Source organism: Falco punctatus (genome assembly GCF_963210335.1).
Source record: "Falco punctatus genome assembly, chromosome: Z".
Taxonomy (NCBI): Eukaryota; Metazoa; Chordata; class Aves; order Falconiformes; family Falconidae; genus Falco; species Falco punctatus.
This window is the reverse complement of record NC_137586.1, coordinates 55655245-55672657: the sequence shown is the minus strand read 5'-3', so window position 1 is coordinate 55672657 and position 17413 is coordinate 55655245. Positions and strand designations below refer to the sequence as shown.

Sequence of the window (17413 nt, the reverse complement as noted above, 5' to 3'; positions counted from 1 at the left end):
TAAAAATGCAGCACATGCCTACCCAGCTGAGCTTCTTAGGCTGATACTAGTGTATATTGGAAAAGAGGTTTTCTGGGAGCTCTTTAGAATAGAATAGAATAGAATAGAATAGAATAGAACAGAACAGAACAGAATAGAATAGAATAGAATAATAGAATAGAATAGAATAGAATGGGATGAGATGAGATGAGATGAGGTGAGGTGAGGTGAGATGAGATGAGATGAGATGAGATGAGATGAGATGAGATGGAACAGAACCGAACCGAACCGAACCGAACAGTGGAAGGGACCCGCAATGATCATCTAGTCCAACTGCCTGACCACCTCCGGGCTGAAAAGCATGTTATTAAGAGCATTGCCCAACTGCCTCTTAGACAGTGACTAGCACGGGACACCGAGGCAGACCCGGGTGGACGCTCACTGTCCTGAGCACAGAAACATGCCCTCCCGCATCTGAGCTGACACCCGAGGGCTCCGCAGGCTGCCCGGCCGCGGTGGCCGGCATCGCTGCCCGGGAGGGGCTGGTTCGAGGCCGCCGCGCCTGCTGGAGCTGCAGGACCCTCCCCGCGACGCCATCAGCCGAGGTGCCGGCGTCACCCCCGGGGCAGCCACTTCTGCCGGCACGATTCCCCTCCTCCCTCCCCCCTCCTTTTAGCCCCGTATCTGTTGCTTTGCGGGCTGCTGTCCCGCCTCATTCGCTGGCGACAGAAGGGCGGATCAGCAGTCACAGCCGGTCCCTTCCCCACGAAGCCTCCAGTGCTGGCGGCACCCCCGAGCCGGGTGCCAGTGCCGGTGCCGTCAGGGGTTCTGCTCCGCTTTGCCACGGAGCGCTCGCACCGCGCGTGACTCCCTCCCCCTCCCCTGCAGACGCCGTCCTGAATCCCGGCTGGACACCGGAACGCTGCACGCGCGCCTTTCAACGGGCAATGGCAGGGAGGGGACTTTCCCCTTCGCCCCCCCCTCACCCCCCCACCCCCTCTTCCCGCCTCCTCCTGTGCTGAAACACCGCTGGATAGCTATCCGATAGCCGAACAGCTGGCGATCCTTCTCCGGCCACAGTAAAATCCGAGGCGAAGGAGGAGGGAAGAGAAGGCTGTTCCCTTCCTACCTTCTTCATATGCCTCTCCAACTCCTTCCAGGACCGAGGGGATGAGAGGGGATCTCCGGGAAGGACCAGAACAGAGGACGCGGATAGCTCTCCCACCCTCCCCCCTTTTCAGGAAGCCGTATTTGCAGAGATTCCCCCTGGCACACGCACACACTGACTCCTGAGGAGATGCATGGAAGCAGTTGCAAAATGCAACAGAGGGCTGACAGACTCCCCTCCTTCCCGCAGGCAAAGCGCAAGGACACCTGGCTGCTGCAGACGGCTGGGGATGGGGTGGGGGACGTGCACGCAAAATACACGCACCCATCCGAGGGGCTGGGGACCACAGGGGGCCTCCTCCGTGGCGAGCATCGGGGGGCGAGGGCGGCGCAGGGAAGGGGCGGGGGAGCCGGAGGCAGGGGGAGGGAGAGAGCCCAGCTCCCGCAACGAGGGGAGGAGGAAGGAGGGACCGTGTTGGTGGGATGGTCCGGAAATCCTGTGATAAAAAGAGGGGCGCGGGGGAAAAGTAGGGAGAAGCTCTGGACAAATTCTCTCTCTCCCACCCCGTACCTGCAACTTCCCCGGCAGCCCTCGGGCACATGGGCGCCGGCCGGAGCCTCTAGGAGCTGTGCGGAGCGGGGAGGAGCGGAGCAGCCGCAGCCACCTGCCGCCGGCCCGGCACAGCACAGACCGGCTCAGCTCAGCACCGCGCCCGCCGCCGAGCGAGGTACCGGCGCCGGGGCGGGCGGGCCGGGCCGAGCCGGCCGGCTTGCGGCGGGGCAGCGGGGCGGCGGGGTGCAGGCATTCAGGGACGGAGGACGCCCTCGTCCTCCGGGTGCTGGCGGGCCGCGCAGCCCCGCGGCACGGCCGTGATCCTGTACGAGAGCCGGTACCGGGCGGAGGGCGGCAGCCTGCCCCGGAGCCGAGCCGCCGCTCCCTGCGGCCGGGGCCAGCAGAGGGAAGCAGCAGCCTGCGCGGCGGGGCTGCGGGTCTGCACCTGGGGCCGCCCGGTCTCAACCTTGAGCCGTCCCGGGTTTTCCTGAGGAGGCGCAGCCCCCTCCGGCATTGCGCTGAGGGCTCCCCGGGTGAGGGTTCCGCGGGGCTGGCGGGGGGAGCTGGTCGCGCATCCGTGCTCTCCATCCAGCCGCCCCGGCTGCATCCGCACCCGAGTCTCCCGGCTTCCCCCGCTTGCCCGCACGGGCACTTGCGGAGCGCTTCACCTTCAAATGCCCCCTCAGCTGTCCCCAGCGGAGCTGCCGCTCCGGAGCTCGCTCTCCGAAAACCGAGAGGGCGAGAGACAGGCGGGGAAACGAGAAAGTTCAAAGGTTTAAAGCCTTCCTGCCCGCCTGCAGGAGACAAGCCGGGAGAAGCACCTCACTGCTCCCCCAGGCTCACTCCCGGCCACCTGCCCTGCCCGGGGGGAACCACCGTGTCCCCTTACCTCCTCCTCCTCCCGCCCGTTCCCTGTTCACCAGCATACAGCTCTGCTCCCCAGGTGCCTTGTCCTGGCAGGGATGGGGGGTGGGAAACTTGCCTGCCCTCAGACAAGGGGAGGAAAGCTGCTGGAGAGAGAGCCGAGACCGGGCAGCAGCCTTTTCTGCTCCTGGAGGCACCATTCCTCTTTTGACTGTGCTTCTTTGTAGGCTGCACTCCAAGGATTCCTGGTCTCGGTGCATGTGAGGTGTGAAGGTGGGCAGCACCCCTAAGCCATCACCATGGATTTTGTTATGAAACAAGCTCTAGGAGGTAAGTGTGATTGGCACGTGAAGAGTCTTGCAGCCCTCCCTCCCCTCCCCTGTGCACCTGGCAAGAGAGGGCATGGACTGCTATGAGGCTCTGGTAGGGTCTGTAGCTGGAAGAGCTGTTTGGGAACATGGAAGAGCACATCTGTTCACTGGCTCATGATCCCAGAGCCAAGTGTTTTGAAGAATCTGAGCGGGAGAGGGCAGCATCAAGCAGAGACCAAAGCCCGTGTCAGGGGAGAGACCTCCCACACAAAGTGTGCAGGCCCTGGGTTATACCTAATCTTGCACCCTACCAGCTGGCTGCACATCCTGCTGTACAGTGCACAGGTCTTTGCTTTGCTTATTGCAATGATACTGAGGCAGGTATTACAAAGGCTGCAGACAGGTTTAGCTGAAGCAAACCCAAAGAAAGAGTAGCATTTTGTGTATGTGTATGAGCCCCCTTTTCATCCTTCCCCCAAATGCTGGCCCGACCTTTAGTGAAAAATAGCCAGTGCAGAAATGTTGGTATCTGGTATTTGGAGAGTTATTTTTAATATGAATATTGCTGCAATATGCAGGGAAACAGTAATAAAGAATCCTTCCCCCCGCTCCCCAGGATATGATGGCAACTTCTTACATGGTTTCAATACATTTCCTTCCATGTGTGATGAATTGTTTTAATGGTGGCAAATAGAAAAGGCAGTGGTGTGAGGGGGAGAAACTGAAAACGGTACAAAAGTATTTGGGAATGAGATTCGTTCGTTCTGCCACAGTTGTGCTGCCTTTCTGGGCTGCTTGACCTGAACATTCAGTCAAAACAAGGCTGTCACTGAGACTATACTGAATGCTGTCTACTATTGGGAACTGGAATAGTTGTCATCAGAAGAAGTCAGCGAGGTGGTTCTGCTCATTCTCTTTTGTACTATTATCTTATGTGTTCATTTTCCTTTGATGAAACTGTAGAATCATGGGAATGTAAGAATGTTTCATGCATAGTGTTATTGGTGTCTTATGCGGCTTCAGCATTTACTGCAGGACTCCCTCCCATGTCATGGAAATGTGATTTTCATCTCTGAAAGCAAAGGAACTCTTGTGTGTGTCTCCCTTTTTTTCCACCAACGGAGAAAAATTCTCACAGTTAAGAACAGAAAAAGCAACCCAAGTTTTAGTTGGGCTGTTCTGAATGGGAAGATTGAACTAAAGAAGAAAGAGTCTAATTTGATTGCACAGAATAGCAAGATATGAAGATAACTATGTGAGAAACTAACATTCTTTATGGTAGTAGTGTTACTTTTCAGTGCCTATTTTGAAGGACAAATAGATTTGAGAAGAGCAGGTTTTGCAGTTTGCTACAGTGATATAAGGTTGCTTGCACAGAAATGAGAAAGTTTACCTGCAAACTGGAAATACAGCCACTGCAGCTGGAGATCACTGAATCCACTAAAGGGAAATAACTGCTTAGAGACTGCAGTTAGAGGCAGGGGGAGGAAGGTTGCAGCAGAGGAGTAACAGCTGAGATGCATGCCTTTTCTTGCAGCTTAGTGACTAACCTGAGTTGGAAACTGTCTGCTGATGCTTAACAGCATTCACTCTGGGCAGACTTTCATTCTAACATAACGTTGCATGCCAGGGTCAGGGTTTGCGTTATAATAGCAGTTGATGAGAAGGCAAATTCAAGAAGCATCTTTTGGTGATATCTATCAAGATGCTGCCCAGGTCACCAGCTCTTCTCCCAGATGACTTAATGTGTCTGGAACTTGCCCGCTTACTCAATAAAGAAGTCACTGCAGAGTGATAAAATCCAGGAAATGTTAATTCATGGAGACTTATTTTTAAATCAGAAATAGTTTCAAAGAGGATAAACAAGATATCTCAGAGCAAATATAACATGGAAAGTAAAGGTGGTTTTGGATACTTGTTTCCCACTGGAGCTAAAGCTCAAGCTGATGCAAGCATGCCATCTGGCCACACTGGCGCAGCAAACCAAGGACTAAAGGTTACAGTTTGTTTCCTTAATTATGGAGCCAGAACCTTTTTTTGTCTGCCAGTTCTGACATCCAAAGGCAAATGCCCAAACTGAGTAAAGCATTAAACTTCTGGTGGGTGACAGGCTTGCTTTGGCTAGGATGCAAGGTGTGATCTGCTAGTAAGCTTTTAAATTATCCCCACTTTCAGGGAGATTTTCTTGTGGTTTTCATTATTTTAGTTTAATGTGGCTTTTCTCAGAACACCTCTGAATTAATTCTGCTGTCTGCTTGGGATTTTTTGAATGGTACAAAAGTTCTGCTGGCTGTCATCCTGTTACCGGGATACTTGAGGGCCCAAGGCTCTTAGCCATTTTCATACGGAAAAGGAGAAGGAGAAAGCCCATGGGAAGGTGCAAGGGATTTGTCTGAGGTGGGATCATGATGTGGTTGAAGAGACAGATTTCTTACAGCAGAAACTAGCATTGTGCAGGCCAAAATGCTGTGAAGTTATGGATATACAGAACACACAATAGCTCTGACTCTGTACTACATGGTGTTGTGCAAGCCCCTTTTGATGTGCTTCTTTTATTACCATGCATAGAAGAAATGTCTAGCTGGGATGCCTGCCTTAAATAGTGACTTTTCCTAGTATCAGCCTGTGGATAAATCATGTAATTAATTTCATAAATAATCATAATATATAATGATAAAAATAATCATGAATAATTATGCATATGAATGGTACTGTCTAAATTTCTTCTTTGTGCTACCCCTTGAACTCATTGCACAATGCAAACCCCATCAGGAGGAAGGGTATGTTAGAGTTTCTGGATAGTTAATCACCGTGCTATATTACAGGCATGATTTTCTGTTGTATTGACAGCAGCTTAGAGTGAGGACTGCTGCTTGGCATTCACTTCTTTATCTGTCAAGATTCAGCGGAGACTTGTTTTCGTTCATAAGTATTCTTGAAATACTGTAGGCAGAAGGCAAATGCAACCAGATTGCCATCTGGAATATGTCAGCAGGGGGGGACTGCCTACTTAATGTCCCTTACTGGCAGCTTTGGTTCAGTGAGGTATATGACAAACACAGTCCAGAGGGAGTCCCCTTGTCCTTGAAGGTAGGCAGCGATTTAAACCCTCCTGAAGACAACGGGATATAAGTCACTGTCCATAAGCTCTGAAAAAGCAGCCCCTGTGCTAAGCTTACATTAGTGAAGATGTGTGTGTGAATGCTAGACAAGCCTGAATGGAAACAGTACCAGTGTTTAACAACATCTTAGCAGTGGCCTTCTGTGTGACTTACGGAGTGTGTATTTTGCTGCTGCATTTGCTTCACTTTACTTGCTTGTGATGTGAGGATTACGTCCTTGATTTTCCCTGGGGCATTCAGTGAGACTGATTGCAGTTAGAGGAAATACAGACCTGTCCAGGATGGAACAGACAGTGAAATAACCAGTGTTTTCTGCTTTTTCGTTCTCCAATTCAGCCTCTTGTTTCTCACATTTGCAGTTCTCTGCTGAGCCTTTCTCCTGTTCTGGGACCTCATGCATCAGCTAGACTGTGCTCCTCTGGTTATGTTAATGTGTGAAGTCCTGGAGCAGTACAGAAACTGTAATGCAGAACAGCAAGTTGCACTGCCAACAAATAGCACTGGTGTACTTCTGGGGTCTCTTTAGCTTGTAATCCTTGAAACCTGTGACACGTAAGGTCTTTCATTTTGCAGTCAGGTGCTTCCAAATCACAAAGACTTAAGAATCTGAGATGAGACAGAGGTCTCCAGCCCCCTGTAGCATGTGGTAGATCTTGGGAGCCTATCTACCTTTGTTCTCAGATAACATCTGCCTATATGTTGTGCAGTTCTGGGCCCCAAAATTTAAAAAGGATGTTAAGGTACTTGAATGCATCCAGAGGAGGGCAACAAAGCTGGTGGAAGGGCTGAAAGGCATGCCCTGTGAGGAGTAGCAAAGGACTTGGTTTGTCTAGTTTGGAGAGAAGGAGGCTGAGGGTAACCCCATTGCTCCCTACAGCTGCCTGAGGGGGGGAAGTGGAGAGGGAGGTGCTGATCCCGTCACCCTGGGGTCCAGTGACAGGATGCATGGGAATGGCTCAAAGCTTCATTAGGGGAGGTTCAGACTTCTTTACTGGGGGGGCAGTCAAACACTGGAACAGGCTTTGTAGAGAGGTGGTTGATACCCCATGCCACCCATGTCAGAATTTGAGGTGTTTGGACAATGCCCTTAGTAACAGGCTTTAGCTTTTGTTCAGCCCTGAAGTGGTCAGGCAGTTGGACTAGATGATCATTGTAGGTCCCTTCCACTGAACTATACTATTCTAGGCTATTCTATTCTATAAATTCTTGAGTAAGAGTATAAGATGAATTCTGCAGCCTGTTTGTAGTATGGTTGTGTTCTTGATGTATTATCTTCTGGATCCCTTTTTCCTTGTCTCATGCTTTGAGTATATGCATTTTAATGACATTTTGAAGATGAAGAGGTAGTGTTGGTGTCTGATGGATACATTTTTCACAAGGAATGGTTTTATAGGCCTTTTTTTTTTTTTTTTTTTGCGTAATGCATGCTGCTGGCAAAGCTATTTTCTTCAAGAAATTGGATTGAGTGCAGTCTTGATATCTGTTGCCAAGACAAGGATAGAAAGGAAAATCCCATGGAGGTGTCTTAGTGCTTCCAGAAAAACAAAACTAACATCGGTTCTATAGCTGTGCAAGGCTGATTAATCTATATCAGCCTTGGATTTTCCTTGTTAATTTATTTGATGCCAGATCTTCCAATGGAAGCCTATAGTGCTTAGTTTGTTCTTCAGGAATTCCCATTAAAGCCAAGGAGCAAGATATCTTCCAAGGAAGCAAATTGTTGATCGTGGAGATGATACCAGTGAAACAACTACATTGAGGGTCAGCTGATTTATTTCATCCATGATCCAAACCAGAAGGAGGAAAACTGGCCAGGTCCTTTCTTCCTGTGCCTTTCTTGAGAAACCTTCATTTTATGTTTGTTTGCCTCTGTTGGGCCTGTTGTTGGAACCCTACAAATACTCTCACTTGTGTCTGCTGGGATCTTACTATGTTTGCCTTATTCGTAAGCAGGCGCTGAGAGCAGTATGCTTATTTAGTATTGTTGGAGGAAATGAGCAACCTTCAGCCTGCTGATTGTAAAGGTACGCCACAAAGAGCTTAACTAAGATTTCTCCTGCTGAGCATCTGCTTGCCAGGAGCCTGCTTGGAATAGAATGGCATGGATAAGCAGGAAGTTTTCCCACTTGGAGAGGAGAGAGAGGAAGAAATAAGGAAGTTTCACATGCATTGAGGAGTTTGTCTAGGATTCCTTCATGACAGAACAAAAGATGCTTCTCTTTGATTCTTTGTTCACTTCAAAGGAAATTCTGCATACTTTTCATTTTGACATCTGTTGTTGTACACCTGAATATTTCTGGTTTTTTTTTTTTTTTTTTTGTGTGTGTCTTTCATAATTGAAGTTGGTTCTCAAGGGGGGTAGAGTAGAGAAAAATTATGGTTTCTTGCCAGCTACATACTTTTGGCACAAATAACATTTTTCAATGCTGATTTTTGTTGTCCTGTGTTGATAGAAAACACTACCTGCAGCAGTGGATTTAGAGCTGGGCAGGAGACTAGTGCATTATGCATTACACTTATTCAGACCTTCCTGGTGAAATGAGACTCTGAAAATGTAAGCTGCTGGTTTGCCTTTGTGTTGGTCCTCAGAGACAGGGAAGTTCAGACCGTAGTTCAGCTGTTAGCTGTGGAGACCTATTCACTTGCTCATGTGCTGGCAAAAGGACAGCCATGAAAGAAGGCAGGTATATTTGAATGCTGATATACATGGGAGAGCTTTGTGCTTCGATCAGAAGTGAAGATAAAGCTATGAAATCAAATACGTGCAGACCATGTCTTTAGAAATCTTGCTGAGATAAGTTGAGAGTGAATGGACTGCTTGTGTTTGTTAGTGCTGCAGTAATGTACAGGGCTCCAAATGATCTAATTTATATCTGCAGAGGTTCTCCATTCTTAAGGGAAGAGCGGCACCCTGCCCTTGTGGAGGACAGGAATGACTGTCTCATTCTGGAGCACCTCCAAGGCCAACAGCACAAAAATCCATCCTAGCAGGAAGATATTTGCATGGAAAATTGCAGTATGAATTCTCTGGAAGCTGCATGGAGAACAGAAATCCTCCAGCAGATTTTGAAGGTCACCAGATTGTTGAGGAGGCCTGGAAAAGAAGTGCTGGTAAACAGGAAAGGCTGGCATAAAGAAAGGGACAGATCTCCAGTGTGTGGCCACTGGCTTGTCTCAGGTCAGAGAGCTGCATGAAAATGCATGCTCTTCTGCTTGAATACCATGGTCACTTCTTCAAACCTGACATGATAGTGCTCAAAGGAAAGAGAGGCTGGTGCTGAGGCTGACAGATACAGGTTCTAGTATTTTCTAGGGTGGGAATCCATAGTTTTTCAGGCCCTTGGAAAATGGATATAGTTCATAAAGTGGTGACTATTGGATATTAGTCCCTCAAAGCTGCAGGATTTATACTCCCACTTCCAATAGCTGGAGATGTAGCATGCTGTGGCTCTTCCAGGTTCTCTGACTCTCCTCTTTCAGTGGTGGGACAGAGAACACTCTGCCTTAGCCTTGGGTACTCCTGTTTGAGAACTTGCAACTCTGCACTGCCTTTGTATAGTCATTGCATGTGCTGAAATCAAGTGCTCGCTCAAGGCTACACAGAACTGTAAGCATCTGCTAAGTTATGGCTTTGAGAACTATGTCGGTTGGCATCTTATTTTCCCCCCAACAGCTTGATTGTGAGAGCTTGGATACAGGCAGTTCTGTTTCTTGCAGATTGGCTTTAGTGGCTGGATGACATGTCTCAAAGGGTGTAAGGCTTTGCTGAGAATTTCTACAGGTTGCTGAGCAGATCGTCAGTGTGGTTTGCTAAAGGGTAACAGTTGCAGATACAGACATGGCAAAGGTTACTAGTGATCTTACTAACACTCCTACAAATCATGGTGCATATTGCAAACAAAATACTTCAAACAAATTGTGTCTCTCTATTAGGGACAAATTGATCATGGTCTGCAATTCAAGAATTTATTAGTTTTTTTACACACACACAGTTTTAAATGAGTTGATTTCAAATTGGGTGGATGATGTCACTGCAGCAATGCATTAGTACAAACAATAAATTTAATCACTAACTTTGATGTGCATCTTTTTACAATTTGAATTTCTCGTTACCTACAGGAATGAAGCTGCTTAGCAGCTACTTACGGTTTTGCAGGATGATTTGAGTCTTGTGGCTTATTTGCAGTGATAGTGACCTTGAAGGAATGTCAAACGTGCAACACAAACAGAAATTCAGGATTCAAAGAGCTGTGAATTATCTTCTGTAGAAAATAAGGAGAGAAATAAAAACCCCTAAGTCTGGAATGGTGCAGCTGTTTTGATAACTCTTTGTCTCTGTAGAGAATAGGAGCAATGAAGAGGGAGGCAGACAACAATTAAAGGAAAAAGGATGGCAAAGATATGTGTGCCAATGCTTAGGCTGGCAGACAGCTGGAGTGCCATGGTTCTGTGTCCCTGGATCCACCTCTTCCTTTTTCCTGGTAAGCACAGGCAAAGCTGACCAGCAGAAAAGAAGTTTGAACCTTTGGTTTAAGGTAACTGGGAAATAGTCTCAGCTGCTGGCCTTGTCTGTGGGAGAACCTTGGGCACGCTTGGGAAGGTCAGTTGCTCTCTGGTGTCTCTCCCAGTTCCCTTTGCATAGGAAGCAGTATGTGGCTCCGTTACCCCAAGAGCAGGACGCAGTTGCATATGATTCACAGGCATCTGAACACTGCCCTTCTTTTCATGGGAAGGGAACAGCATTCCTTTTGCCTTCTGTCACTCCTTGTTCTGCTTTCAGCAGCTTGCCAGAGTTGAACTTGTCCATGTAATGGACTTGAATGTTTGTACTTGACTTAATATTGGCAATGAAACTTTCTTGTTCATTTTGCCTTCCTCCCACCATGTTATTGCATGCAGTGTAAGACTCTTCATGCCCAGTGAAGGGGCAGAAACTGTGTGGGACTGCCTGGTTTGTCCCTGTTCCAGTGCCTGTCTTAAGTGTACGTGTGCATTAAATTCCTTGAAAATGCAAGTATTAATTAAAATTTTAATTTGCAAGAGGGTTTTGTAAAGGTTTTACTAAAACATTTTAAAAGCTTTTAAATACACAGTTTGCCTTTTCTCAGCAACCAAGAAGAGAAAGACTCATCACAAACCTGAAAGACTGCATGAGACTAAGACATCATATCAAAACAGATGTATTTTTAATCTGTGACAGCCATCTAATTTATGCTGTGGTTAAGTGGATGCATGCCACTCTTCCTTGAATCGATGTATGGCTCTTACTGAGTGAAATGTTTTGTTCTTTGTGAATGAACCAATTTCTCTTTGCGGTTTCCTTCAGATGTATTTTTTCATTAAATGAAAGTCTTTTTATTTAAAAAACCCAAACAAAAAAAATGAGGAGAATGAGAAAATATTCAGAGGTTTTGGTAACTGCCAGCATATCAACATAGCTCCTCCTGTGCACAGTTTTAGCTGGGAATAAAACTTTGGAGAGTGTTTAGAAAAACCTCAGTCCCTGTTAGAAATAGACAGTCTTTTTAATATTTTTTCATTCTGTATATTTAGAACACTTTTCTTGTGACAATTGCAACTTTCTCCTTGGTGTTTTTCTCAGTGCACAATCTAAATTAAATATCAGCAGTTCCTGTTCCATGTCAGCCAAGCTGCACAGTGACAGATTAAAAAGAGCATGAAAAAGTAAATTTATAATTACATGGAGATGCATTAAAATCATGAGGAAAAAGGTTAAGAAGGGACACAACTGCTTTCTCTAAATATATGAGAGAGGTAAACACTGCAGTGAAGGATGAGCTACTTAAAGTGAAGGACAATATTGGTAAAAGAATAATATGAATAAATTGGTCATGAGCATACTCAAGCCAGGAATTAGAAGTGTTTCTGGCTAGAAGAAGAGAAGTGCTGGGGCAGCCTGCTGTTGGGGGAAGCTGGGAGAAATGGAAGCCGAGTCTCAGGTCGGTTTCAAATAATGTATCAGTGTAATTGTGCATGCCCAGAGAGATAGAGCCAGAGAGTCAGGAAATTTCTGTTCTGAGTGCCTCTATAGAAAGCAGACATCTTTGGCTCTGCACTTGTGAGACTGTCCATAATAACAAAATCATCTTTAAAAGAGGCTTAGCTTGTTTGTTACAATATGTGTTACAACATGCCCAGGGGTCTGGCCCAGCTCAGTGGGAACTAGCAGCGTGCCCCTCTGGGTGAGGCTGAAACAGCTGTAGTTAACTTTCCCTTTTCTGAAAACCTTTTAGCCCTTTCATGTCTGTATGAGAGGAGGAGAGGTCTACCAGCTGTATTATCTCACTGCCTCAAGGATGATCTGAAATCAACTATAAGATTGAAAGTGATTTTATTCCAAAGGACTTTGTGGATTTGCAAAGTAATTTCTAGACTAGCTGACCAGGTTGCTTCTGAGTAAAGCAAGCTCACAGCTACAGTGGATATTTTTCTACCTGTGGTGTTTAAACACGAGCAGAGGTTTTGAGTTTTGCATAACTTGAAATTCCCTCCATGCTGACTTTGACCTGCAGTTCAGATGGAAGCAGTTGTTTTCAATACATTTGTTCATTTGTTTGTTTTATGCTACAGTTGAGAAATAAATGATTTCAGAATGAGGTGTTTCCCTGGAATTTTCTCCCAGTTTTGAACAGTCGTCTGAGAACAAGCTATTGCTGTTATCTTCTTCAATACCAATATTTACTGTCTTATTTGTGATGGGAGATTACTAGACTCAGTTTATGCTCCTGCTTTCTACCCTGGCAATATCCTGGACTTAGGCTCACATTTTGATGTGGCTTAAATCTCTGCCTAGGAAGGCACTTTAAGAAGGTGCCTTATGCTATCTTAGTACTGAGGAAAAAAGACATGTTTTATATTCATATATGTAGATGTATGAATCCCTTGGGCTTAAATGTCCCCTGTAGCATTAAGAGGCTCTGCCCCCACGGCTGTTAACTTTCCACCCCAAGTCTCCTTAAAACTACCTGATTACTTCAGGAGTGCCTACCCAAACAAAACCTTCTGCAAGGGCACAGACGCAGATGGTAGGACACCAGATCACTGCCATAGCAAGATATTGGCTTCTGGAAGAGAAGACGAATCTGCCATCCCTGTCTGCTGACTGTACATCTTCTTGTATTGCCAGCGAGCACTCTGCCAGACAGACATCCCAGTGCAATTCATATCTCTCTGAACACCATGTCAAGGTGCTCCCTTTTCTGGTCATGTGGCTCGAGTTCTCCATTAATGGAGACAATGACTTGCCTCCTGGCTAAGACACTCAATTGGGACTTTTGGTTTTGCCTTTTAACTGTTACCTAGTAAAACTTCTCAGGTGGTACTGCTTCTGCCTGGATTTCAGTTCCCCTGCTCTAAGACAGTGCACATGTGCTCCTGCTATGCTGGCAGCTGCTGTAAGAGTTGCTTAAAATAGATGGGTAAAATGCATCCTCTCGATCACCACCACAGACAAGAATGTTCTGCTTCCACAGCGGCTAAAGTGAAGGCAAAGCTGCTACAGCTGTAACTCTGCTTCACATCTTGAATCCCCTCTCTGGGATAAATGCAGGATATGTCAACTTCAATGTTGTTTTACCTCCAGCTAGCTACCGTGAATTGCCTACTCTGTGTTAAGAATACCAATTATTTTTTCTTTCAACTAATAGGCATGCTGTCTTATTGCTAGTTCTTACATGGTTATCTGCCTGATATTTATTTAGGACTCGATTTAATGTGTATTGTGCTTTGTACTGTAGAAGTCTAGGTCCTTTTTATGTGCTTAAAAAAGTAGTCCTAATTGAAAGACTGCAATTGACAAGAGGCAAACTCTGAACTGTCAGTGAAACCTGAGGCTTGATTTTGCACAACAGGGCCATGAGCCCTCACAGGCACTGTTCTGATACAGCATAATGTAATTTACAAATTTCAACTGTTCTAAACATGTCAGTTTTGACAGAGATCTGTCACTCTACAGTAGCAGTTCTACTAATTTCTTGCAGCTGCAAGTAAAATAATCACAGGGGTTTTCTTCCCCTTCTTTTTAAAAACTCACAAAAATCTCCTCAACCTCATGGGTTGGGGTATTTCTTGTTTCCACACAGTCTGAAAATGGTGGGTTAGATCTAACATCTCCAGTGCTGGATGTGCATGGAAGAGGCATTTGTGGCACATAATTAGGGAGGGGCTGACTAAGCCAGAGATGATATTAGTTACATAAGATCTCAATCATATCCCAAGTGCAGTGTGGATGCTTTGGAGTGAAGCAATTATCTATTTTGTTGTCTTAAGAACAGAGTGACCTAGATTCTCTCTGCTTTTTACTCTTTTTTTCTTTTTTCTTTTTTCTTTTTTTTCTTTTTCCTCACGGGGTGGCCCACTTAGTTGATTAAACTGCAACTCAATTATAACTGGTTGTGTTATAGTTGGGAATAAAGCAGCTGTAAAGAGGCTGGGGTTGATAAAGTAATTCATTTTTTTGCCTTGTTGGTTAGCTGGAAATTATAGCTGGGATTAAGTGACAAGCATTAGTTTTAGTAGCTTTTGGGTGACAGTCATCTCGCAATAGCCTTGGCTGGTAGTAGGGAATGCAAAAGTGATTCAATGAAAAGTTACGTATTTCATGGTAAGAAGAAAAGGTTATGATCCAATTTATAAAAGATTTGAAATAAGCTTTAAATCCAAAATAAGCCCAAAGTCAGGAAATGCATTAACAGCATGTTAATTAACAATGTGGGTTTTTTTTATGTGAATACATAAAACACATTGACACTTGTACATTATTTATAATTTTAATGCACCTGCAGGTTCTCTAATAAATCGTCAGAGACATCAGGAGGGCAAATAAGTCATCCAGGTAGAGTTTGCAAAGCAGGTGACCAAACTCCAGCTGAAAACAACCCATCCTATGCAGTCTTGGGTAACCAAATTATCCTTTAGGTTAAGGACATGACAGCCAGGTAGCATTGGCTCAGTGTCATATTTGTTTCCTCATCTATTTTCTCCTTTTACTTAAAGCTCAGAAAACAGAACAAAACCAAGTCTGTTCAGCACAGGACAACCTGGAAAATAAAATTCCTCTTCCCATGAAGTTCAGGGAGGGAAAGGATCCAATAAGAGGTCTTAATCCCTGAAGATATGTACATTCAAATTACACTCCTAGGTAGATGTCTCTAGGTAGATATCTGCAGCAGGGATGAAGCTGTGGATGGAACCTAGCACTAGATTTATGCATGGACTCCAAGTGGTAGGAGAAGTACCTTCTGTCTCTTTGGACTTGATGTATAGCATGGCTTCTTGCTTTATTACCACATCATCTGCAGCTGAGCAGCATGCCCTCACACTGTTGCCATCTGCACATTCAAGTGTGACAACTTCACCAGGTAAAAAAGCAGCTGGCATTCTGCTCTTGTTCCTGTCTCTGACACTGTGGAAAGCTGATGCTGTAAATATATTTCCTGATGGCAGGAGAGAGCAGGCATACCCATTCCTCCTCTGAAAATCCCATCACCCAGGTTCAGCTGTAGTGCATAGTCTTGCTGCTCACTTACTGCTTCGGTCTCCGGAAGGTGTCTCAGAGCTGCGAGGTCTGTTCTCTACAGTGTGGGGCAGATGGTCTCCTTACCAGCCTGGAGATACATTTGGTTTAGCAACACATGAAAGAAGTATCCCTCTGTGCCAAAATCTGCCTTTGATACTTCAGGGCTTAAAGAAGTTCCTCGGGGATCAGGGGAGAGCTCAGGGAGAAGTGTCTGGGAAAATTCTTGTTCCTGTATTTGTGCTGAAATTCCTGGTATTGGGGAGGAGTGGGTTGGTAAGGAAGCAGTATGCAGATGTTCAGGGGGACACTATACGAGGCTGATGGCTGAGCTTATCTGTTATGGCATGAGCCAGATTTGCTCCAAGTGCAGCTTGGAGTTCACACTCTAATAATTTCAAACAGTTTGTAAGAAGGAAGTGCTATTCACCTTTGTAGGGATTTTTTTCTCCATTGGGAAGGATTATTCAGAGATACCAAGATACCACAGAAGATAAAGGCCAGTTGTGTAATTCGAGGGCTTTGAAGGCCCTAGAAGGCCTTAAATGTGACTGACATCAAGGGGAAAGGCCATACTTGATTTCAAGTAGTCTGAGTGCCATCTGAAATTTGAAAGCATATGAGACACATTTGCATATGATTTCAGATGCTTTTCCATATCTCCTCCATGCTGTGCTTTTATATTGACTTTCATGGTTAATTTTCTGTTCTGTCTCAATAGCTAGCATACACAGATATGGACACTGGACTATCTTACAGTCTTGGTTTTTCCCTCAGTTCATGAACCCTCCTGTCAGGATGTTATTTCTCTTTGTTTTACTTCAATGTTAACAAGGGTCTGAAACCACTTAACAGGAGAGCTTAGGAACCATTAGTTGGAGATGTATCCATCAGTAACAGACTATGTGGTATTCCTCATCCGGTATGCGGTGCCTAGCAGAAGGATCTCATTGGCATCCTTTGTATCCTTTCGGCTAGTCCAGGACTGCTGCAGTGCCCCGAGGAGGCACAGAGAGGACCTGTTTGTTTAGTCAATCCCACAGGGTCAGGAATGCTATACATAGTCCATGTGAGAAAGACGGCAGGCCTCTGCCCTGATAATTCTTTCTTACCTTGTCATGCAAGCTCCCATCTAGCTGCTTTGTCAAGGCATCTGATGATTCACACCCATGTTATCACCCTGCACAGAGCAGTAAATCACCCCTGTCTACCTGTGTGGCACTGTTGGGGATCCCTTTCTCATATACTCCTTAGGAGCCTACATTTTTTAATGGTGCAGCTGATACGGGGTAACATCATAAATCTAATGACACTTTGCTAATGCTATTTGGTATGGCCAGAGCTGCTGTCAGTGTTTCATAGAAATGCTGGTGTCTATTCTTCCTGGTGACATCTTACCAGGACAAAAATGGAAAGGTGAAAATGGAACAGCAAATCTTGTTCGAGGGCTCTGCACTCCAGCTACCCATCAATAAAACTCTTGCCTTTCTTCTTCAGTGCAACCATCTGCCTAAATTCTGGCACTTGCCATTATTTAAAGCCAGGTGCTTCTTGGGCCCAGCAGTGAAGATGAAGAAAACATAAACGTTACCCTGTGAATTTACATAGCTCATCATTCTGGATTACAGAGCTAATATCCACATGGTGGTGCTGAAAGAGCTGGTGTGAACTGCTAGTGAAGCATACACCTAAGGGTTAATCTATCAGAGACTTTAGTCCAGTGAGCTTTTGTTCTCTCTGCTAGTGATGGCATGGTAATTTGGTGACAAACTGGACTCACAACAGAATTTAACAATTTGCACTGGGGCAATGTATATGCAGTTCTCCCCCAGAAAGACCTGGCCTTGGCTTGAATGAGAAAGCATGGCGATCTTTGGCAGAAATTGCATCCTCACCTAGGATGGGGAGAGAATTAGCTCCTTCATGCATGGGGCAAGCTTTG

General features: G+C 45.8%; 1 protein-coding gene across 2 annotated transcripts in view; it reads left to right on the top strand.

The window, feature by feature from the left end:
- The first annotated feature begins 600 nt into the window (after positions 1-600).
- Positions 601-17413, top strand: part of CPLX1 (complexin 1) — a 120191-nt gene continuing 103378 nt past the window's right edge. For both annotated transcript variants that reach the window (XR_013925003.1, XM_080372750.1), the window contains exons 1-2: positions 601-1814; positions 2731-2833. Coding sequence is in view for 1 of the 2 variants with exons in the window: in XM_080372750.1 (XP_080228876.1) it covers positions 2803-2833 (31 nt within the window). In the remaining variant the exon portion in view is untranslated. The remainder of the gene's footprint in view (positions 1815-2730; positions 2834-17413) is intronic.